At 45.1% G+C, this 19833-nt stretch overlaps 1 protein-coding gene across 1 annotated transcript in view; it reads right to left on the bottom strand.

Annotated features, from left to right (window-relative positions):
- Positions 1-796: 796 nt before the first annotated feature.
- LOC119446456 (sodium/glucose cotransporter 5) overlaps positions 797-19833 on the bottom strand; it is a 56549-nt gene continuing 37512 nt past the window's right edge. Inside the window, exons 9-14 of the mRNA XM_037710890.2 lie at positions 14454-14589; positions 12816-12923; positions 10957-11276; positions 8199-8420; positions 5539-5755; positions 797-4429 (exon numbers count right to left, since the gene is read on the bottom strand). Of these exons, the coding sequence (XP_037566818.1) occupies positions 4203-4429; positions 5539-5755; positions 8199-8420; positions 10957-11276; positions 12816-12923; positions 14454-14589 (1230 nt within the window). The 3' untranslated portion in view covers positions 797-4202. The remainder of the gene's footprint in view (positions 4430-5538; positions 5756-8198; positions 8421-10956; positions 11277-12815; positions 12924-14453; positions 14590-19833) is intronic.

The raw sequence follows: 19833 nt of genomic DNA on the forward strand, positions 1-19833 counted from the left end.
AGCTAAGCCACCGCGGCGGGCGAAAGCTGATGAAGCAAAAGGCAAATGCCACAGTCCTGTAAACTTAATAAGTACGTTCAAGGCGATCGGAATTGATTCAACTTACATAGTTCTGAAATATACGACAAATTTTTAAACAAGGCTTTTACGAGAGTAGCGTAAACAAATGGAATGGTTTCGTTTTAGCAGGAAACTAATTTATCATATTACGCTCTGGTCTCCGCAGCTCGCACAAATCGACAACTTTGTTTGGCGCGAAGAAAACGTCACACCTTTGTGTGTATGCGTGCGTGCGTGCGTTCGATATACTGCGTATAACTTCAAGGATTGTTATGTACACAGAGCTATCATTTCCTTACGTGGCGTTGTATAGTGGAAGCCGCCTTGCAGGGGGACACGGTATGGTTCTGGTTGTATAGCTAGACAAGTTGTGGAAGGACAGTTTCGGACACATTGCATTCAGTGGTAGCTGGGGCCAGTTCCAAGTTCGAGGAACAGCCGTTGCAAGGGCCATCCCGGGTTTCAGCCTCCTAAGCCCAACTTCCACCAGTTTCACCAAGGTGACGAAAGAGGGTGCAGAGGCGCAGTGTGATAAGATACCGATAAGGCACTTGCATATTTCGCGCACTGCAGAATTCTATAACGTTGGTATTTGTGCAGAGCTACCCAGGTACCTCTCTGCAGGTGCTGACTTTTAGTTTATCAGCTTAAACGAATTTTCTTTTCTTGCATTGCTGACATATCACAAGGTAGTGGCGTCATTTCACTCTCATTGAAAGTGACAAAGCACACGAGGTACAAGTGATGCGCAATTGCATTCATTCTGTTTATTTTGTACAAACACACGAAAAACATACGACAAACATATGGAAAAAAAAAACCAGTGGCTTGTTCCAAACGCACAGCTTAAAACAGATTCACGGCGTCTTGAGTTAGATGATAAAAATCCCATAAATCACTGATCAACAACGTTGAACAATTGCACGTACGTTAAACCGTACGTTTATAACTTCCCAACTAATGCACATTTTCCTGATACTGCTCTCAACAAATTAACATGGAACGAGAACGAAGCCACTGAATACCCGCTCATCAAGTTTCTGTGGCTTCATGGCCGTTTCCAGCAGCACACAATAATCTCAAGTCCAAGGATCTAAGCGATAAGCATCCTCTTAAAAATTATGGTTTATGGATCAACTGCTGTACCAGCGAGCACACTACTTACCGGCACCCCGTAAGTAATGATTGTTACATGCCGTTAAGTACCTTAACCATGCTTCAAGACAATAAACAAGAAACCTGACTTTAAAGGTTATACGCACTATGTATTTTTTCTCCATACCGCGTAGAATTGGCAGAATGCTATAGTGAATTTAAGATGCTAAAGTATGTTGCCTGAACGCACCGGTAAGTAAGACACCCAGCACAAACAAATTGGTTTGGCATTACGTTTAAACAAATGTTTCTAGGGGCAACAGTTTTCTATCCACGTAGTGTCACGTGACGTCCGTCAAAAGATAAAAATAGTGCACCAGACATAATTTACCGCAGAAAAGAGTAGCATGCTTTTTTTTTAGCGTATAACGTAGAAGAGTACTTTTGCATCACCTAGCTGCTTGGCATCCTAGACACATATAAGTCGTTTCCTAGATGTATAAATATTTATCCAGCTCTTAAATTTTGCTAAAAGGATCAGCAGTTCACACAATGAAATTCTACAACAGTGTACAAATACATCCGAGATTAAAACATTAATGCAATTCAAGCACCTCAATGTTGTTTGTGTTTGTTCAGTACTGAATAAATATTGGTAATAGCATGCAATTAACGCAGCAAAGATACGTCGCACTCCTTTTGGGAGTGTGTTATCTACGCATCTCTAAAGTTGACACGCATGGCATCATTTAAAATAAACTGCGGCGTTCAAAAGTCTACACTTAGTATATGCTGAACCACCCCTGCTAGAAATATATTTACAAAGTTGAACCCCATCGAGGTGCCAAGATGATTCAGTGTATGAAATGATTTTTAAAGCTCGCATGTGGCGCACCGATATGTACACACACACATACACATTCGTATTGAAGCCCGAGTGGCGGCCGATCACAAAAGTATGAACTTCACCACCCGTACCTACGATAACTCGATTCAAACCGAGGTCCTACAGTATTCCATGGTTAAGCAGTCATCGAGCAACGCAGTCTAGCCAACACTGGCATTGCTGCCCTTGCTTTCTTTCTTTTTTTTTTCTAGACGGCGAAACAATGTGAAAGGCTTGCTGTTATTTGAAGATACTGGCATCTAACATTGGCTCTGTGGTAATGTTGGAGGAAGCCAGGACCTGTTGATTCTCAAGGACTTGACCTCAGCGCATGGTAAGAGGTGGAAAGCACGACAGGCACTCACTAGAAAGTATGTACAATGCGCAAGCAATATCACCAGCAGCGTAAAGCCCAATGTTGACATCGTCTTCTGTTGTCTCAGCTTCAGACTTTAGCGGCCAGTTCGTGTTGCGCCCGCATGAAATGTGTACTGCCGTGGTGGAAGACGGTGGGCGCTTCTGGTTACATTTATCGAAGTCACACTGATTTAAAAAAAAAAAGCATCGTTATACGTGCAATATATACCGAGTTGATTGCAGTAAAACAAGATGTCACTGGAAGAATAAACAACAAGGCCCAACTGGGACTTGTATGCCTTCCAACCTGTCTTTTCCTCGATGCGTCAAGCGCGGTGCAACCCTCTGTATGTTTGTACGCATGAAAAGGAAAACACTGCCGCCGTTCTTTGGTTCACACAATCCCCGCTGTTAAATTCAGGAACATTTGAGCACCGCGGTGCACAGCCGCTCGTTCCCGCACGAATTGCGCGCAGCTGAGAGTCCTCGAGCTGTCAACTCAACCGTAGTGATACAGAGCCCTAAAGTGCGCCCTGAACAAGAATGACGTGGAGAAAGCGAATAAACAGATTTGACCTAACTTTAATCTGTATTGGCCTAGCGAAAATGGCGCTCACATTTGCCATCCTTGCTTCTGTCTTGATGCTGGCTCGTTTTTTGTTTTGTTTTTTTTATTTCGCGTTTTGATGATGCGCAATATAGTCCAAAATATTACTGTTATGAGTCAATCATACCCGTGGTTCCCGTGACCACGTGACCCCACTTTCTGCGCGAAAACTTGTGTCATTCTGACAGCGGTGGGAGGCTCTCGGCTCCTTGCGCTTTCGTGTGCGCATTGATTCGACAGAGTGAACCGCGGAGTTCGTGAGGCGAGTATATAGAAGCCATGGACTCAGCTCGCCTATGCTTTCAGCTCTAAACTAGCAAGCGCCCTGCGCTGTGAAATAGAAGCTATACAAAAGAAAAGGTACAGCATCGCAGCACAAACAACACATAAACACAGACGCTGAACCATGGATCAGCAGTCTCTGCCACGCATACGGCTTGCTATCACAGACTCCACGAGTTTGAATTGATACGTTCCGCACAGGGCCACGTCCTTTGACGCAGGGAGGTACTTTGTCAGCGTCCGTCGTCCGGGCGAGTTCTGCCGGTAGCTACCAGACGAGAAATAGTTTTTAGCGTAGCAGAGACGTACTATGGTGCATACGTTCATCGGAATAACTGAAGCGTCCCCGAACAGAATAGCTGGCCACATCTCGCGACGCAATGATCAACCGCGTCTTGTCGGAAAGGCTGTAGTGTTGCCTACCTGCTCGAAACAAAAGCTGCTTAAGTAGCTTCGTAACGATTAGGTCACTACCGACACATTTACACGCTCAGGCAGGTCGAATAGGCCGGCCTGCCAGTGCAATAAGGGTTACACGTTTGTGGGTAAACCCAGCCCCACAAGATGTGACCACCAGCACCGCTGTTCCCGGAGAAGAATTCCGGTATTCCGGACATGCGGCTATAGTACGCCTCCTGTATGCTAAAGCGCTAATAACCGAACATCGCACGACGGTGCGTGCAACAACTGTCGCGTCATCAAAGCGATCCTCAGGCGAGGCGTTGTCCCAAATTGTCCTGGTGCTGCTCCAGCACTGCCGATGGCTCTAGAAGCATTGAAGAATGGCCGGAACACCTTCACTTGCATTGTCATCACGATGGCGTCCCAAAACACAAGCCTGCGTCTATAGTGGATTGAGAGGGGCGTCGCACAGTAGCTGGCCTGCTCGGGAGCTGGGCACTATAGGGTTGCTGCTCAGGCGTAGAAGCCCCAGACGAACGCGCACGCGGCTATGAGTACGACGGCGTTGAGCGTGCAGGCGGTGCCCCACACGCGATGCTCGTCCAGGGCCTTGACCGCCTCTTGCGCCGCCACCTCGGGACTCACGGGCGGCAGCTGGTTAGCCGCCATCTCTTGTTCTTCCTCGTGCGTAGACGTGACGCCGCAGACGCAGAACAGCGCCTTCTTGAACCCACGCAGTTCTGCGAGCGTGGAAAGCGGAAGAAGCAAGAATGAAACCTTAGCAGTGAACATACTTCAGGGCTAGTTGGTCTGATATTGGAGCCATATAGCGCTCAAGAGACGCGGACACAGAAGGATAGACAGAGGCAGTGCACTCAAGAAAGGAAATAAAGGCATGCGCAAAATCATGGAATGAAACTTCAGCGAAAAAGTCGGAGCAAGTTGCGTCAGCGCTCATCTCTGTGACTTAAAAAATGAATTGGTTTATCTGCAGATCTGCGTTGAAAAGAAATAAAAGCGCACTGTTCCTGCCTGTCTTGCTATCCCCACGTCGTTTAAACAATGTGGTTCCAGTCGTTTAGCAGTGTAGTTTACGCAAGTGTACAAGTGTAACAAGCGTGGAGGTTTGGCAACGTTGATAAGACGTATTAAAGAACGCTCAAGCGCCGTAGGATACACGGAGGGAGCCATCAAGTAGACTCACGCAAGAACTCGGCCGCGTCCTCTATTGCGATTGAACGTTCATGAAACCTTGGCAGACGTGTGCAACTTCCTTGAAGTCACATATCTAATACAGGGTCAGCTGTGCCTGGCGCGCAGCCCGATTGGCTCCCGAGAATTGTTGCGGGGTGCGTCACGCGGCTTGCCAGTCCCATACAAGAACCGAACCCGGAACCTCACCCGTATCGCCTTCCCACTGAGCTACCGCAGGGGGTCATCGATCTTGAAATCACGCACGTACGCGTGCTGTATACGGAACCGCTAGGTACGCAACTTAAATACACTCTTGTAATGTATGGCTTTCCCGATAAAACCATATAATGTTTCTGGTATCTATACGAAGTCTACTTGGTTCCTGCAAAGCTTCTTTGCGGTATGTGTTTTAGTTTTTCTTGTCGCAATCGCTGGTCTATCCGCACACACTGACGCGCAGAGACGAACTCGCAGAGGACAAGACAGATGTGAACTGGAAAACCTCTCGAAAGGTGACGCATAAAGAAAAAGAAAAGCAAAGCTTGAAATGACTAAAGTGTCGGCGTCGGCAAGTTAGAGCTTTCATTAAGCATTTGCTTATCTGCTATGTGCAAACCTTTCTTATATCTACGAACGTGTATCGAGAAGTACGAACCTTTCCGTGGGGCTTGCATCACTTCGTGCGGCGACGTGTGGCCCCGAATAGTCATGGGCACATCGTTGGATGCCAGGTTGTCCGTGCTCTTGTTGTAGGCCAGGTTGTCCGCACCTCCGGTGACTGCGCTGACAGTGGGCGGCACCTTCTTCTGCGGCCTGTCCAGTTCTTCTCTCACCTCGGTGCTGAACCTCGTCGAGAAGGTCAACCGGTAGAGCTGCACGGACGACAGGATACGAGCAACTTACAACAGGAACGACGTCACAGTTATGCTTCAAATTCCAGAGCATTTCTTTGCCTACTACCCCCACGCACTGTGAGAATGGCTGGGCTTCTGTCCTCGGCACAACCTAACGTCGCAGAGGCCTCTTGTCAAAATACTTCGCCTTCGTAGCAGGCCATTTATCAAAATTATGCACCTCCAAAGTCAGCCCATTATCAATGTATGGAAATAAATTTTAAATGTGATAGCATTTTTTAGCACCCCCACCGACTTTACAAGGTCGTTAAAGGGTAGGCGCTCACTGCGGTGAGAAGGCCCGTCACAATAGTGCATTTTCTAAAGTGACGGGGCCCCTTTGTATTCCGTCGCATGTTATGTGCAGAGTTGCGCTAGACATGGGTTGGCCCATGTCACTGGCCCGTGATTGGTCCGTGTCGCTGGGGCGCACAGTGCTCGATGAAAAGTGATGTCGGGAAAATGTAGCAGCATAATCATAATACTGTTTGCTTCGTGCCCGGATTTTTGCGTAATCACTACAGTACCTTTTTTGTCACGTGGGGGCATGCGTGTAGCATATTATCCCGTTGTGGGTGACGATGCAGAGAGCGGAGCACTGCAGAAAGTCTGAGTTAGAATCTAACTCTCTATTGGGCAAACTTGTGCCCGGAAAGACAAGCAACACTAAAATTTCGACGATAGCGGCGGGTCCTATACATGTCGGGTGAAATCTGTCCGTTATTTATACATGTATAGCAGTAGATTCCAGAGTGATCACTGCTGCTCGCGTGCATTCGAGAATCTACAACAATACTCGCGTCGCACGTGCAATGTGATTAGACAAGACTCTGCTATAGAAAAAAAAAGAAAATGTACCCCTGACAAATATGTTTGTTAAACTTGGCACAGTAAACAGACACCGACCACTGAAGTAAAAGTTTAAAATAAAAAAAAAGAATTAAAAAAAACGACAATTCGGCTGCCTTACGGAAGCCTTGTTCGCAATAGTTCGACGTTAAGTTTGCATTCAATATAAATCCAAAATGGGTGGCGCAGCGCGCGCCAGCAGTCGGAAGTATGGCGTCATTGTGATTCAGCGTATGCGCGGTCGTTTGAATGTGTAATGATACCAGATTAAGACGTGATATCCGGTTGCACTCAGTGCCGACGATGCGTGTGTTATCCAGTTAATAGTATGGCCAGAGGTGTCAGCGTGCTCAGCCGATAACAGTTGTCGATGAATTTCTTTTTCCTAACATCAGAGCAATGCTTCTTAAGTCTTCTATCAGAATCGCCGGTTTACCCTACGTAAACTTGGTTGCAATAAGCGCACGGAGTCCGGTTTGTTTTTAAAGTTCAAGTAAACTTTCGTTGCGAGTGCAACGGTGTGTCGTCTTCTTCATTTTGTCCCTTGTATTCTGCGCGATGCTCAAGTCAAAATGTTTCCTCGTAAGTATCGTTTCTATACTCCACATCATACATAGCAGGCAAAGCTACAAAGGCTTAAGATACTTTTCTCACTGGTCGCATTCGCGACCAACAAATAGTACGCCACATAAGAAGCAAACACATTTGGGCATGTGTCGTGTATGGTGACGTAACGGTATGTTTAATACTTTTTGTTTCGCCAAATATGACGTGTTTATGACATAGGAGGCGTCGCACATCTTAACTTCCCCGGCACAGAACAAGCAGAGTAACACGTTTCTGGGACCAGCGGGCACAGCACCCTTCCGCTTGTACGTAAGTATGTCTGCAAGCATGTCGGCTGCTATAAACACGAAGGTGCACAATTGTTGCGTAATTTCACGTAATCCTTGCGTCCACAAGCTGTGTAGTTGTAATATATGAAGTGTTTATTCCGTAGGAGGAGTCGCAGATAAAAAATAACAACTGCGCTGTGAAACGCGCGGAGGGAGACTTCTATGACCGGACTACTTGCGTAGCTTCCGCAGTGTTGCCTGCTATCTATGTAGGGAGAATGCTCGACAAGTAAAGAAGACATAGGATAAGTGCGCGCATTTGGACGCGCACGTTACAGCATGTGATTGCGAACCAAGACTCCAGGAGACAAAGATTTCTAGCCATCAGCAAAAGCTTTATACGTCTCGGTTGGCCTTGGAGGCATTTTTTTTTTACCAAAAGGAATGCCTCAACCCGCATCATAGAAAATTGCATAACCCTGCGATCAATCTGAGTTCGATTTTACGCACGCCGCTCTTTGACATGCGCGAATTTTATGCCTTGATTTTGTGTCTCTGTGGTGCGATCAAGTAGTACATATACTGGTGGGTGACCTGTAAATAAACTTGATAATAACGCCCGTGCTTGTCTGTTTTGTTTTGTTCTTGTTTTTTGCCCATCCACCATGTGCGCTAAACTACCATAGTCATAATGCATGAAACACACTTAAAGCGACCCGGCCCGCATTGGTACTCACATGTCTCTCGTCGATGGGCGGCGTGAGCAGGCTAATGACGGCCGTGGAGATGAGCGAGATGAGGAACAGTATCGCTGCGAAGTGCAAGTAGTGCACTTGCGAGATCAAGGCGGGCCTGGGGTCAGCCAACCCGCTCCCGCAGCCGGGAACCACGTACGAGAACTCCCAGGCGAAGCGAGCGATGCCGACGGCCAAGCCGATCATCAGACCCCAGAAGGCGCCCTGCGAACGGCGATTCGAGGCTCCTGTGAGTTCGAACCCCAGTTGGTTGCGGGCAAAGTTTCGCTTTTGTTCTTTGCAGTGTGGCGACGGGCTGATGCTGAGAATGAAGAGGTGGCCCAATGACCATGACGATGTGACAACCGTCAGCGTTTGGGTAACGGAAAGTACGAGCGGCCATAGTAAATCCGGCTTCGAGCATTCAGGAGATGGCTTTAGCTCGGAGCCAATTACGATGTCCTTATGCAAGTTGCTGAATTGCGCCGCAGATCATACTCAAGTACAGAAGAAACGAAACGACAGACGAGCGCGTCCCGTTTCTTCGGTCCTTATGTAAATCTGCGCTACAATTCACCATTATGGTGCACCAACAAGCCCAAACAGCCAATCACTGAATTTCCTTATTCAAATATATGTAAGCCTTGCAAAACTGATACAAAACGTTCAATTGCATCTCAACAGAAAGTCTACCAAGGGGAAAAAATCAGTAGAAAAGCAACATAATTCCTATAACAACTTTGTAATGGAAAACGCAGAAATGCTTTTATGAGACAGTCGCTCGACCAATTTAGATAAAGCTTATTGCATTTGAGAGAGAGAGAGAGAGAGTTCAATTTTAGTGACTCTAGGAACCATTTTTATTTAAAGCCTGTGATGTTTTGCGAGAACTTCCGAAACTGGTATGTTTAAAAAAAATTGAAGCACGGACAAAGTGTTGATTCGGGCTAGTTGGCAATCCATAAATCAGATTTTTAGCGCAGAAACTTAAGAAAGCACTGAAGCACTCAAAACGACAGACACGAGTACTCGCGCCTGTTTTGTGTGCACCGGTGTTGCCCTAGTATTCCGCGCTATATATTTAGGCTCCGAAGAACCGAAGTTTACAAATCCGTAACTCAGCATTAAAAATAGATATCGCAGTTCTGTAAACTGCATCTGTTATATAACTTAATTCATATATGAAATACGTCCGATTTTACAGCTTACGTAAAATTTTTACAACGTTTACGAGTGTTTTGCAAAAGTCCTACTTACAATTTAGAGGTATAATTCAAAAGTGGTGTAATAGTACATCAATATTTTCCGCCTTAGCCGTCTTAAGAGGTGCGGTTTACACAGTTGCGATATCATTATTTATGACGCAGTTACAGAGTTCAAAAACAGCTAATTTTAGTTTCTTCTTTATTCTTTTTAATTTTTCCGCAATCTTTGTAAAAAAAACGTGACGGCCTTAATAAAAATGCACTCGCTGCCTATAGTCATTAGATCTTAACTGTTCCTTTGAAATGCATCAAACCTAAGCAAAATCTCTGGTTGCCGAGAAAAACGATTTCTCCGCTCTCATCTATTTAGATATGAGATCCTCGAGCTAAAGTACCCATTTGAACCAGTGGGTGCCCGGCGGCGGTGGGAACTGTTGTCGCGGTCGAACGAAAACGAGGCTAAACTCCGGCGATGTTATGGGTCTTAAGCCTTCGCTGGCGATCACTGCTTGTCAATAAAGAAGCTAACCACAGAACTTGGAAAGTCTTTAGAACATTTTCTTCATAATAAAAGCCTAATGCACTAAAGCATACTTTGAAATCCATGACGTAACGATGACGTAATGACACTGGCGTTAGAAAATACATGTTTGGCCTTCATTTTATTCGCTAGTAATTAATATTTATTTCCATGAAACGCACGCAAATGTAGTTTGTTACGCATCCAAAATGACTTAGTGAAGCTGTTTATTTAGTCATTTATTATTCTATTTATTGGTTAATTAATTGGTAATTCATTCATTTACAGAGCTTAATTAAAGGCTCCAGGGATAACGTATAGTAGCGAAGTGCACTAATGTCAGCTGGAGAGTGAACTGAGAAAAATAAGACACGCAGAAACAAAACAGCACATCCATTTATGAGACTTGTTATGGACAACGCTAGGCGTAGTGCGACTACAGATGGTCGTGCATCGTAATATGCTTACACACGTTAGTAATCAGGTCGGGAAAAACTTGCAGACGCTTAGGCTTCGCCTTTAAGAGTAAAACGCAATAGCATTCAAAGGTCGATCTCTGACCGTAGGGGAACCCTGAGTAGTATGCGAAGCAGTCATGGGGTCGACTCAAGGTAGTTTTATCAGCTGTATAAACTTGGACATGCAGCAGCACCAGCAACGCGCAAAACTGTTGTCGACGCCGTCGGCGTTTTGCCCGCGTTCGCACCCAACGCGCGCGGCGTCGGTGACTGTTGCCGGTGCCTCTGGGGCACCTACCGTCGCGTCTCTAAGCTAAGCTGCTTCGCATTATCGCGCGCGGAGCCGCAGGTGTTGCCATTCGTTGCGCAATCCGGAGAGGAGAGGAGGAATGCCGAGAGGAGAGGAGATGAGACAAGGAGAGGAGAGGAAGGGGAGGAGGATGCGCATGCGCAGTAGGGGTGTGGACGCCGCACGGCGGAGGGGGGGAGGGAGTGACATAGCCCCGACCATAATATGCTTCGCATCTAAAAATATTGCATTCAAGGAAAAAGCAGAGCCACGCAGAGGATCGACTCACAGATTCGTTGACACGCTTCCAGGAGACGGCCATGACGTAGACGGCGCACACGGGCGGCGCCAGGTAGCTGGTGACGCTCTGGATGTAGTGGAAGAGCTGGCTGCTCGGGAAGTGCTCGATGATGGGGATCCAGGCGATGCTCAGCGCCACGAGGACGACGACGAAGGAGCGGCCCACGATGAGCAGCTCCACGTCGGAGGCGTGCTTGCGGAACTTCTTCCAGATGTCGATGGTGAAGATGGTCGAAGAGCTGTTGAAGATGGACGTCAGCGACGACATGAGAGCGGCCAGCATCACCGACAGCATCATGCCGCGAGCGCCTGCGATGCAAGAACCGGAAGTGAGGGGGCGGGGATTGAAAGACGTTCGCAGGGCTTTTTTTTTCTTCTTCTTTGTAGCTTTATTTTCTTCAAACAGCAATAAGTGCACATGGGCGCTGTTTGCACCGGTGGCATGAGAATCTAGCGACTGGCCCAACATCAGACATTTTTACCTGCTTAGCTAAAGGGTAAAAACATTGGGGCAAAAAAAGATACGTCATTGCTCAATAATAAGATAACAGGCTAAAATAGCAGGCAAGAATTATAGCTACGGCAACAAGATCGTTACAGGATTGAATAAAACAACATTAAACGGGGTTAACTGCTCTACCGTTTGAAGACCTAAATTAACGGCCTAGTAAAGAAAGCGACCATATTCAAGACTAGTGATAAGTTCAAGGCACAGCCCCCTTATTAGACGTATAATGCAATTTGTAGGTCGTCTAGGAACATTTCGCGGCTCTAACTTCAACTGGTACTTCATTCAAAATTTCCTCGTCACCGAATTGAATAATCCGCTAGCTATACGCGTTGATACAATTTGATCAGTTGAACTTGCAGCTGGATGCCTGCCTAAAATTGCGAATCCCAAAAGCTAACAGGCCGAAACATAGACAACTATACTGTTCTTCATGAAGACGTAAGTAATGTAATTTCGCAGTGACAAGAAAGATAACACGTCAAACTTCGAAATATGCGTGTGGTTACGGTAGTCAGGGGAACACGAAAAAAAAATTAAGGCCAAATCTCAGAAATATCAAGTTCAATTTAGTGTGAGCAAAAAAAAAAGAGAACACAAAGAAAAAGAAACGAATTATTATTATTTCTTTTGAGCACATATATACTCTTTAGAGGAAAGGGCAAGTGAGGAGCAGGCTAGCAACTGCCACCGGAAGAGACAACGCCTGCCTATTCTTCAGAAGAGAGCTGATAGAAACATAGAAATGTAAGATAGGAAGAAGGAAAAGAAGAAAGAGCAAGGCCGCATGGTTAACGTGACCAGCTTTGAATGACATGTCACAAGATTGAACGCATCTGCAGCAGTTAATTGGCACGTCCTAATTAAGATTTTGATAGTGCTGCTGCGGCTGCTGTACTTTGCTAACCTTCGCAACAAAACCTTCTTCACGAGAGAAGAGCACTGAAGATTCCACTTTTCGTTCGTTTGGCAGCTCATTTCACCAGGACCCAAAAACAAAAACAAAAAAAAAATGGTTCCAGTGCATTACCGAGAAAAAAAAATGCCAAAGAGAAGTTGAACATAAATGCATAGATCCAACTGCACACTTTAACGCGAGGCTCTATAAACTAATGAATAGCGAGGAACACCTGCCAATTTACACTAAAGGTGAATGCTGGAAAGTAACCTTGTTGAAGAGAAAGATAATGTTTGGAGACAGATATGGGTAAGGAGAGTGTGGAAGGCAGGATTCATTATCCGCGTACTATGCGTCTGCACAGTTTAAAAAATGACAAGCTGTTTGCGAAGCGATCTGTTGCTTCTCCATTCACGTATGCTGCGACTTGACGTTCACTTACCGACGGGCATCAGCTTGACGACGAGGAGCGGGTAGGCAATGTTGGTACAGCCATTTTCGCTGCCACAGACTTCACGACAGCGATCAGGAGTCGAGCAGCCGACCAGGTCTGTTAATTGGCAACGATAAAGAAAAAGAAGCAAAGCGGGGACCATCAGTTTTACTTTACACGCGATTTGCGCAATATTTCTGCGTCATCGAGTTACCAGTTCAACCTGCCTTAAGACTACAGCTTCCTTTCACACGTTCTATGACGCGACCATGGAAACAGTTCTCAAAACGTCAATTACACGAAGAACACCAGAACAAACTTAACTGTCGTACTCCTACATTTGGCACATATATCTTAAACAAAATGCCGTTTTTCACAGCAGGGGCCCACTTCTTTGGTTGACACGTTAAAGAAACCGCGGCCGGAAGAAAAATAATCCGAAGCTCCCGACTGTAGCCTTGGGACGTTAATTGTGTTGTCTTGGGACGTTAAAGGCGCACTCAAAGCTTGGAATTGTTTGAGCTGTGTTAGTGTATTACCCTTCCCACAATACCAAAAGAACCACTCGAACTGCGAGAAGACGCCTTGGCGAGGCCAGAAAAGACGAAAGAAAAAAGACCGGAGGAGACGCCGCTTTGAATTTCCCCCACGAGCTAGCCGTGACGTCATGAATTGAAGTCACGACTCATGACGTCAATGACATCATGAATAGCTCCTTGGGTCTAGTTAAACCTTTATTAGTACGACTAAATTAGATTGTATTCTAAAAGAGCCAAAGACTGAACTAAAGTTTAAAAACTTTTACTGAACCACAACGGCCGAAATGTGAAAAAAAAAAAAGATTTCATCCATGACGTCACGCTGACGTACCGGTCGCGGTGTATGGCGCGAAATTAAAAAAAAATGAAAGTCTAAACTGATTCAGAGTTTCTATTTAATGTCCCTTTAAACACCATTTTCGTAGGATCCCACGTATAGCTTTGCGACGTAAAGACAGATAGTTTGTTATGATAAATGTTGGAATTCTTTGGTACTTTACCGATTTCGGTGCACAGTCAGGGACAACTCACTGACTTGAACTAAATCGAAATGTTTTGTTCCATTGCACCCCCAACCCTCAACCACAATCACTGCCAGCCCGTGTAGAAACCCCATTTTATCGAAACCGTTTATTTTACGAAATTTGTCGTTTAACGAAGCGTTTTTGATTCCCAAACACATGTTGATGTAGCGTATCGTGTTGAATACATTAAAACAATGAGGTGAACGCAACGACTCGGTCGGTTTAACGAAGTTTTTTAATTTTATTTCTTTCTCTTGTTTTCTTTAAGGTGGCGGCGGGGGTAGGGGGAAGGCTTATGGGCTAAAATATGATTGCACCTGGTTTATGTCTAGGTGACGGACACCACTGACCTGTTAAGAAAATTCGCCGCTCCCATGAAGGCACACAAGACCACTCAATGGACGCGGGCAATGTATGTACACAAGCAAACGTCTGAATAAAAATGTGTAACATTCGCGCATATGTTTTCAGTGCATTCTATTTAACGATGTTCCCGGTCTAACAAAATAATTTCCGGGTCCCGTCTACTTCGTTAAATCGAGGTTTGACTGCACATTGAAGAAAGTATAGTGGCTACTACTAACCTGGGTACAGGACACGGGCGGCCATGCCGGGCAGGACAAGGAGGTACAGGGGGAGAAGCTTGAGGTAGCCGGCAAGGATGCAACCAGCCTTGGCGTGAACCATGTTCTTCGCGGAAAGGGCTCTCTGGACGATAACCTGCAAAGACCGAGGGGTCGCACGTTACAAATTGTAGGCGTCGGGGTTCTCGTGTCGCCAATTGACGCGATATGCTAACCGCGCCTCCTGAAATCGCTCCAATGCTCTTTGACCAAAATGGGCCGCACTTCAGCACATTTGAACCTTGATAATAATCCGTTCTAATTTGACAACCTTGCATTTGTGTACAATTCGATTGCCTCAAATCAATTCAGTGGCCTCACCGTTAGCCGTATTATAGATAAATGAAGTAAATAAACCACGTCCGCATCGTAGTTAAAGGCAGAAGACCAAATTTATGCAAATGTACGTCTTGAAATAGCTAAATCGGTGAACTAAATTCACAGCGCTAATTCGCCCTGTAAATTCTTAGCGCATTTCAATTCTCGTCAAATAATGAAAGGATTTTCGCTTGCGTCATTGCGACTGATACCTTTCTTTCCTGAAAGCAAGTTCCTATACGTGATTTGCTGATGTGGAAAAACAGAAGAAAGGTATGCCTTTATTGATGCATTCTGCTGTGTGTCGAGTGGTCAAGAAGAAACAACGAAGAAGAAACCCCTTTCACAAACGCTAACGTGCTTAATACTTTTAATCTTCAAAGGGCGCCTAATATAGTTCCATCGTGACGCGAAGACTACAAAAAAAGGAAGGAATAAGCAATTTCTCATGGCATTTCTAATAGTCATTGAAGCCAGTGAACTCCACAAGGCATCAGCACATCGCGCATTTGGTTTAGAATTCCTTTGTCGCAACCTTTAGTCTGGCAAAGAATAGTTTCTCTCGTTTTCTTTCTCTCTCTTCTTTCTATCTCTTCTTTACTTCTTCATTTCTCTCTTTCTGTTCATGTCTGCTCCAGCCGCCATTTCACGCTGGAGAAAAATACATTTCGTATATATATTATATATATATATATATATATATATATATATATATATATTCGCATATATTATATATATATATATATATATATATATATATATATATATAAATATATTTGCGAAAAGGACATCCTACAAAACGCTTCAGTAGAATGCTATATATTTACGGCATTCCGCTATTTACATGCGTCACAAAAACAACTCAAATGCTTTTAGATTGCCTCGAAAGCACGCGAAAAGTGCACATTGCCAGTGAAACGACGCTCAAAGCGCTCTAGTCACCCCATCTTGCGACACAAACCAAGAGAGCGCACGCCTTGAGAACTTTTGTTCTTTCTACATTCCTTATCAAAACGTGCTTCTCTCAGCCGCTGCGAGATGGCGCAACAGTACTGGTTTATTGGTCTGCCAGGCTTCTGCGGAAATAAACGCTGCTTCTGGCTTTTAGTTTCACTTTTCTTTCTTTTCTTCCGTTCTTCCTTTCTCAAGAATCGCGTCGCAAGTATTATTATTTTTTTTGTCTCCAACAAGCAGCTTCGGCATTCATTTGCATGCTACACAAGCACTTGCTATCAAAGAGTTAATAGATCGACTCTACAGAGGAAACGTTTGTCGACAAGCATATCGTGGGCAGAAGACAAAGAAAACAGAACTATGGCAGCGACCACCGTGCATCCTGCAATGTGAACAGCGCAGTTATCTTCAGAACGAGAAGTTACATAACGCTCTGATTACTCAAGGCAAAGTAGGAAAACAAACATGCACGAGCTGTGAAAATACCCGATTTCTGCGTGGCAGACGAGCAGACGACATGTGGAGGTGGAAAGAAACAGAAGGCACTGACGACTTGATGTCGTCTGTTTCTTTCCTCACCTATGTGTCGTGAATTCCGAAGAAATTTACGCTTTAATTACTAACAAGACCATCTTAATGTTTTGAAAAAGAAATGATGTAGAAACCATCGAATATTTTATTTTATTTAATTATTTAAATATACCTTACAGACCTCAATTGAGGCATTGAGTAAGGGGGATAGTACGTAGAAAACACTCAGAAAATACATAGAATATATGACATACATAAAAAGTAGCAATTGACATAACACAACCGGACCCTCAACAGGAGTACTAACGCGACATAGTGAGATAGCGGTAAACACGGCGACATAACGGTACCATCGCTACAATAGGGTGTAAGACCGTAGTGTAAATACAAGAATGCGTGGTGCGACAATCGTAAAATTTCACTTTTTATTAGACATGTAGTCTGTCAAGGCATCACGGAATGAATCATGCTTGGACAGGCATGCGATGTCATCCGGGAGAGAATTCCAAAACCTGACGGCACGAGGAAGGGCAGAGTATTGGAATGCTTGTGTAGAACCGTAAATACGGGCATAGCTGAAATGATTATGAAGCCTGTGTGACGTGGAGTAGGGTCGTTTCAAGCATGCCGGTGCTCGAGTGGAATGAATGAATTTGTGAAACAGTGTTAACAGGGCAATGTCTCTGCGACTTTTCAAGGATTGTAATGAAAGTTTAAGTTTTATTTGAGTTCCACTGGACTGGTATGCTGTAATCGTTTAAGATGAAACGGCTTGCCCTACTTTGAATCCGTTCTAGCAATTCAATTAAGTATTTCTGGTGAGGGGACCAAATGGGAGACGCGTACTCCAACTGGGACCGAACAAGAGTTACATAAGCTAGCTTGCGAACATTTCAAGGGACATTTCTTAAGTTGCGTCGCAGGGATCGCAACGATCGGGAAGCGTTAGCTGAAATGGACGTGATGTGTTCTGACCAAGAAAGATTCGATGTGAATAGCACTCCTAGATACTTATATTGAGAAGTTATTGCAACAGGGTAATTATCAATATGGTATGGATACGGTGAAGTTGCCGGCTTCCGGGTACATGACATTACTTTGCACTTTGAGGTATTTAAAGTCATTAGCCATTTGTTGCACCAGCTAATAATTTGTTCAAGTTCTTGCTGAAGAACGAGATGATCATCTGAACTTCTAATTGGGAGATAAATTATGCAGTCGTCGGCGAATATTCTTATAGTGGATGACACTTGTGTGTGAGAGCTTATGTGTGGTAGGTCATTAATAAAGATGAGGAAAAGCAAGGGACCGAGGACGCTACTCTGTGAAACACCAGAGGAAACGCCTGTTATAGAGGAAGAGTAGTTATTTGCAATAGTAAATTGCTGACGATTTGACAGAAAGTTACGGAGCCATGACAAGGTAAGACAGTCAAATTTGAGATTGTCCAATTTGAGATTGTCCTATGATTGTCAAAGTAAGCGAGTAGCCTTAATTCAGCCAATCCATCCGTGAAAGTCAGTTAATCAGTTAAATTTATTGAATGCACCAGCAACACCGAATTTACTGCGCCTGGCAGCAATTCTGGACATCGCGAAATACCGCCATGTTTTCGAATTCTGCAATGGCGGAATCCTTAAGGCATTTAGATGGAGAGGTCGTAGCAGCCTCATGGGCCAATCGGAGCTGACCAGATGGTGAAGTCGACATAGTGGCGGAATATCATAACGTCCAGAAGAGCACCCCAGCTAGGAGACGTTAACGACGTTTCTAAGTGTCTGAAAAAACAACGTTCCGCATTCAATTAATTAATAGAAGTGTGTTTATAACATGTTATGTTGCAGGCGCCCACAGCCGAATGCGATTGTTACGGAGCAGCATAGAGTTTCTCACTATAACACCTAGAGGGTAAACTGGCGCCACCGTCTATGCGAGTTTCTTAAGGGCGCCGTGCCCTCATGGTAATGACGGGATATGTGTCTGCGAGGCTTGTGTTGGCTGGTGCTGAACGAGGCTTCGTTTAAAACGCGGATATGGCTACACAAATAATGCGTTCTTAAAGTACAATCTACATAAAAGGCTTTCATTCACCCATATTGCATCTCTCAGTAAAGTTTACTCACCTACAATGCAGAATCAAGCGAAGAAAAGCAAGAACAGACGACAAATTGTTTCAAAGCGCGCGATAATGTTGTCTGCCGTCCAACTTTAACGGCCAGCTGATACTTTTTACGTTTCATATAATTGTGCATCCATTAGTAAGCCCTCAAAGTCAAACAAAACATGTTTTTGTGTAATAATAAAGCTAAAGCAGCTTTTTACGTGCTGTTTTAGCAGGAAATGAATCATTGTGACAGACAGAACGGTGCTAGCCAGGCGCATCTTCAAGGCGTTCTCGCTCTCCAAGAACGATGCCAATCTGAAGTCACAATATACCGGCATTCCCATGGATACCACAGCGCAGCAGCGCCAGTTTTCCCTCTAGGTAATATAGTAAGAAACTCTAAGCGGAGCAAGACGCGAAAATTGATGTACGGCCAGCACCAAGGCCCATGTAAGTGCCCCCAAGATATCACTTTGTATAACCTCCGTAGTTTTCCTAGTTTCCTATGCAAATTATTTTACAATGTTCTTTGTGTCTTAATATTTCGCAAGAAGTGCACACTCGCCGCATGCAGTACTGCCCCGAGCATAACCCTTTTATTGCCACGACTCTATCGCACGTATCAAAGAAATACTTATCGTCCATCGCTACAAAAAAAATTATAATGAATTGAAAAGTCAGCCGGTTGCTACTGGCAATCACCGGCTGCCCTTTACATTTTTTTTTTACCTTACTAGGAGGTTCAGCACAACGTTAAACATTTGCAATTGCTTTCAATACAACGTTCATTGTGTGACAATGCCATTTTTATTGCGATAGCAATTATATGGACACTCCGAAAGCGGATTTCTGCCGTCGGCGTCGTCGTCGCCGTCGCCGTGAGGTTCCGTATGACGTCAACGGCGATGAAATCGTCGCCGCGCTCCGGACGCTGTATGTGCGAGTGAAAGGGCGCGAGGGACGCGTGCTTTCACGGGGAGCGAGCGCACGTCGGAGAGCAAACGCGTGTTCTGCGACGTGCTCCCTTAAGGGCTGCAGAATTAAGCGTCTCTTTCCTCCTTTACAATCACCATATATAGAGAGCAAACGCGACTTCTTCCATCGCGCGAAAGGCCGTGGGGGGACGGGAGGGAGGGAGGGGAGGTGACGTTTAGCTGTGGCACCAAATGCGTATTTATATAAAAACGTCGCGAGGCGAGAAGGTGGGTAAGATTTCCGACGCTGCTCGACAAGTGTCCCATTCTGATCTCGTCGAAAACCTCCGAGCCGCCCCCAGAGGCACCGGCAACAGTCACCAAAGCCGCGCGCGTTCGATGCGAACGCGGGCAAAACGCCGACGGCGTCGACAACAGTTCTGCGCGTTGCTGGTGCTGCTGCATGTTTATACAGCTTATAAAACTACTATCCTTACTCCGTATAGCTCTCTACTAATTT

Source organism: Dermacentor silvarum, chromosome 3 (assembly GCF_013339745.2).
Source record: "Dermacentor silvarum isolate Dsil-2018 chromosome 3, BIME_Dsil_1.4, whole genome shotgun sequence".
Lineage (NCBI taxonomy): Eukaryota > Metazoa > Arthropoda > Arachnida > Ixodida > Ixodidae > Dermacentor > Dermacentor silvarum.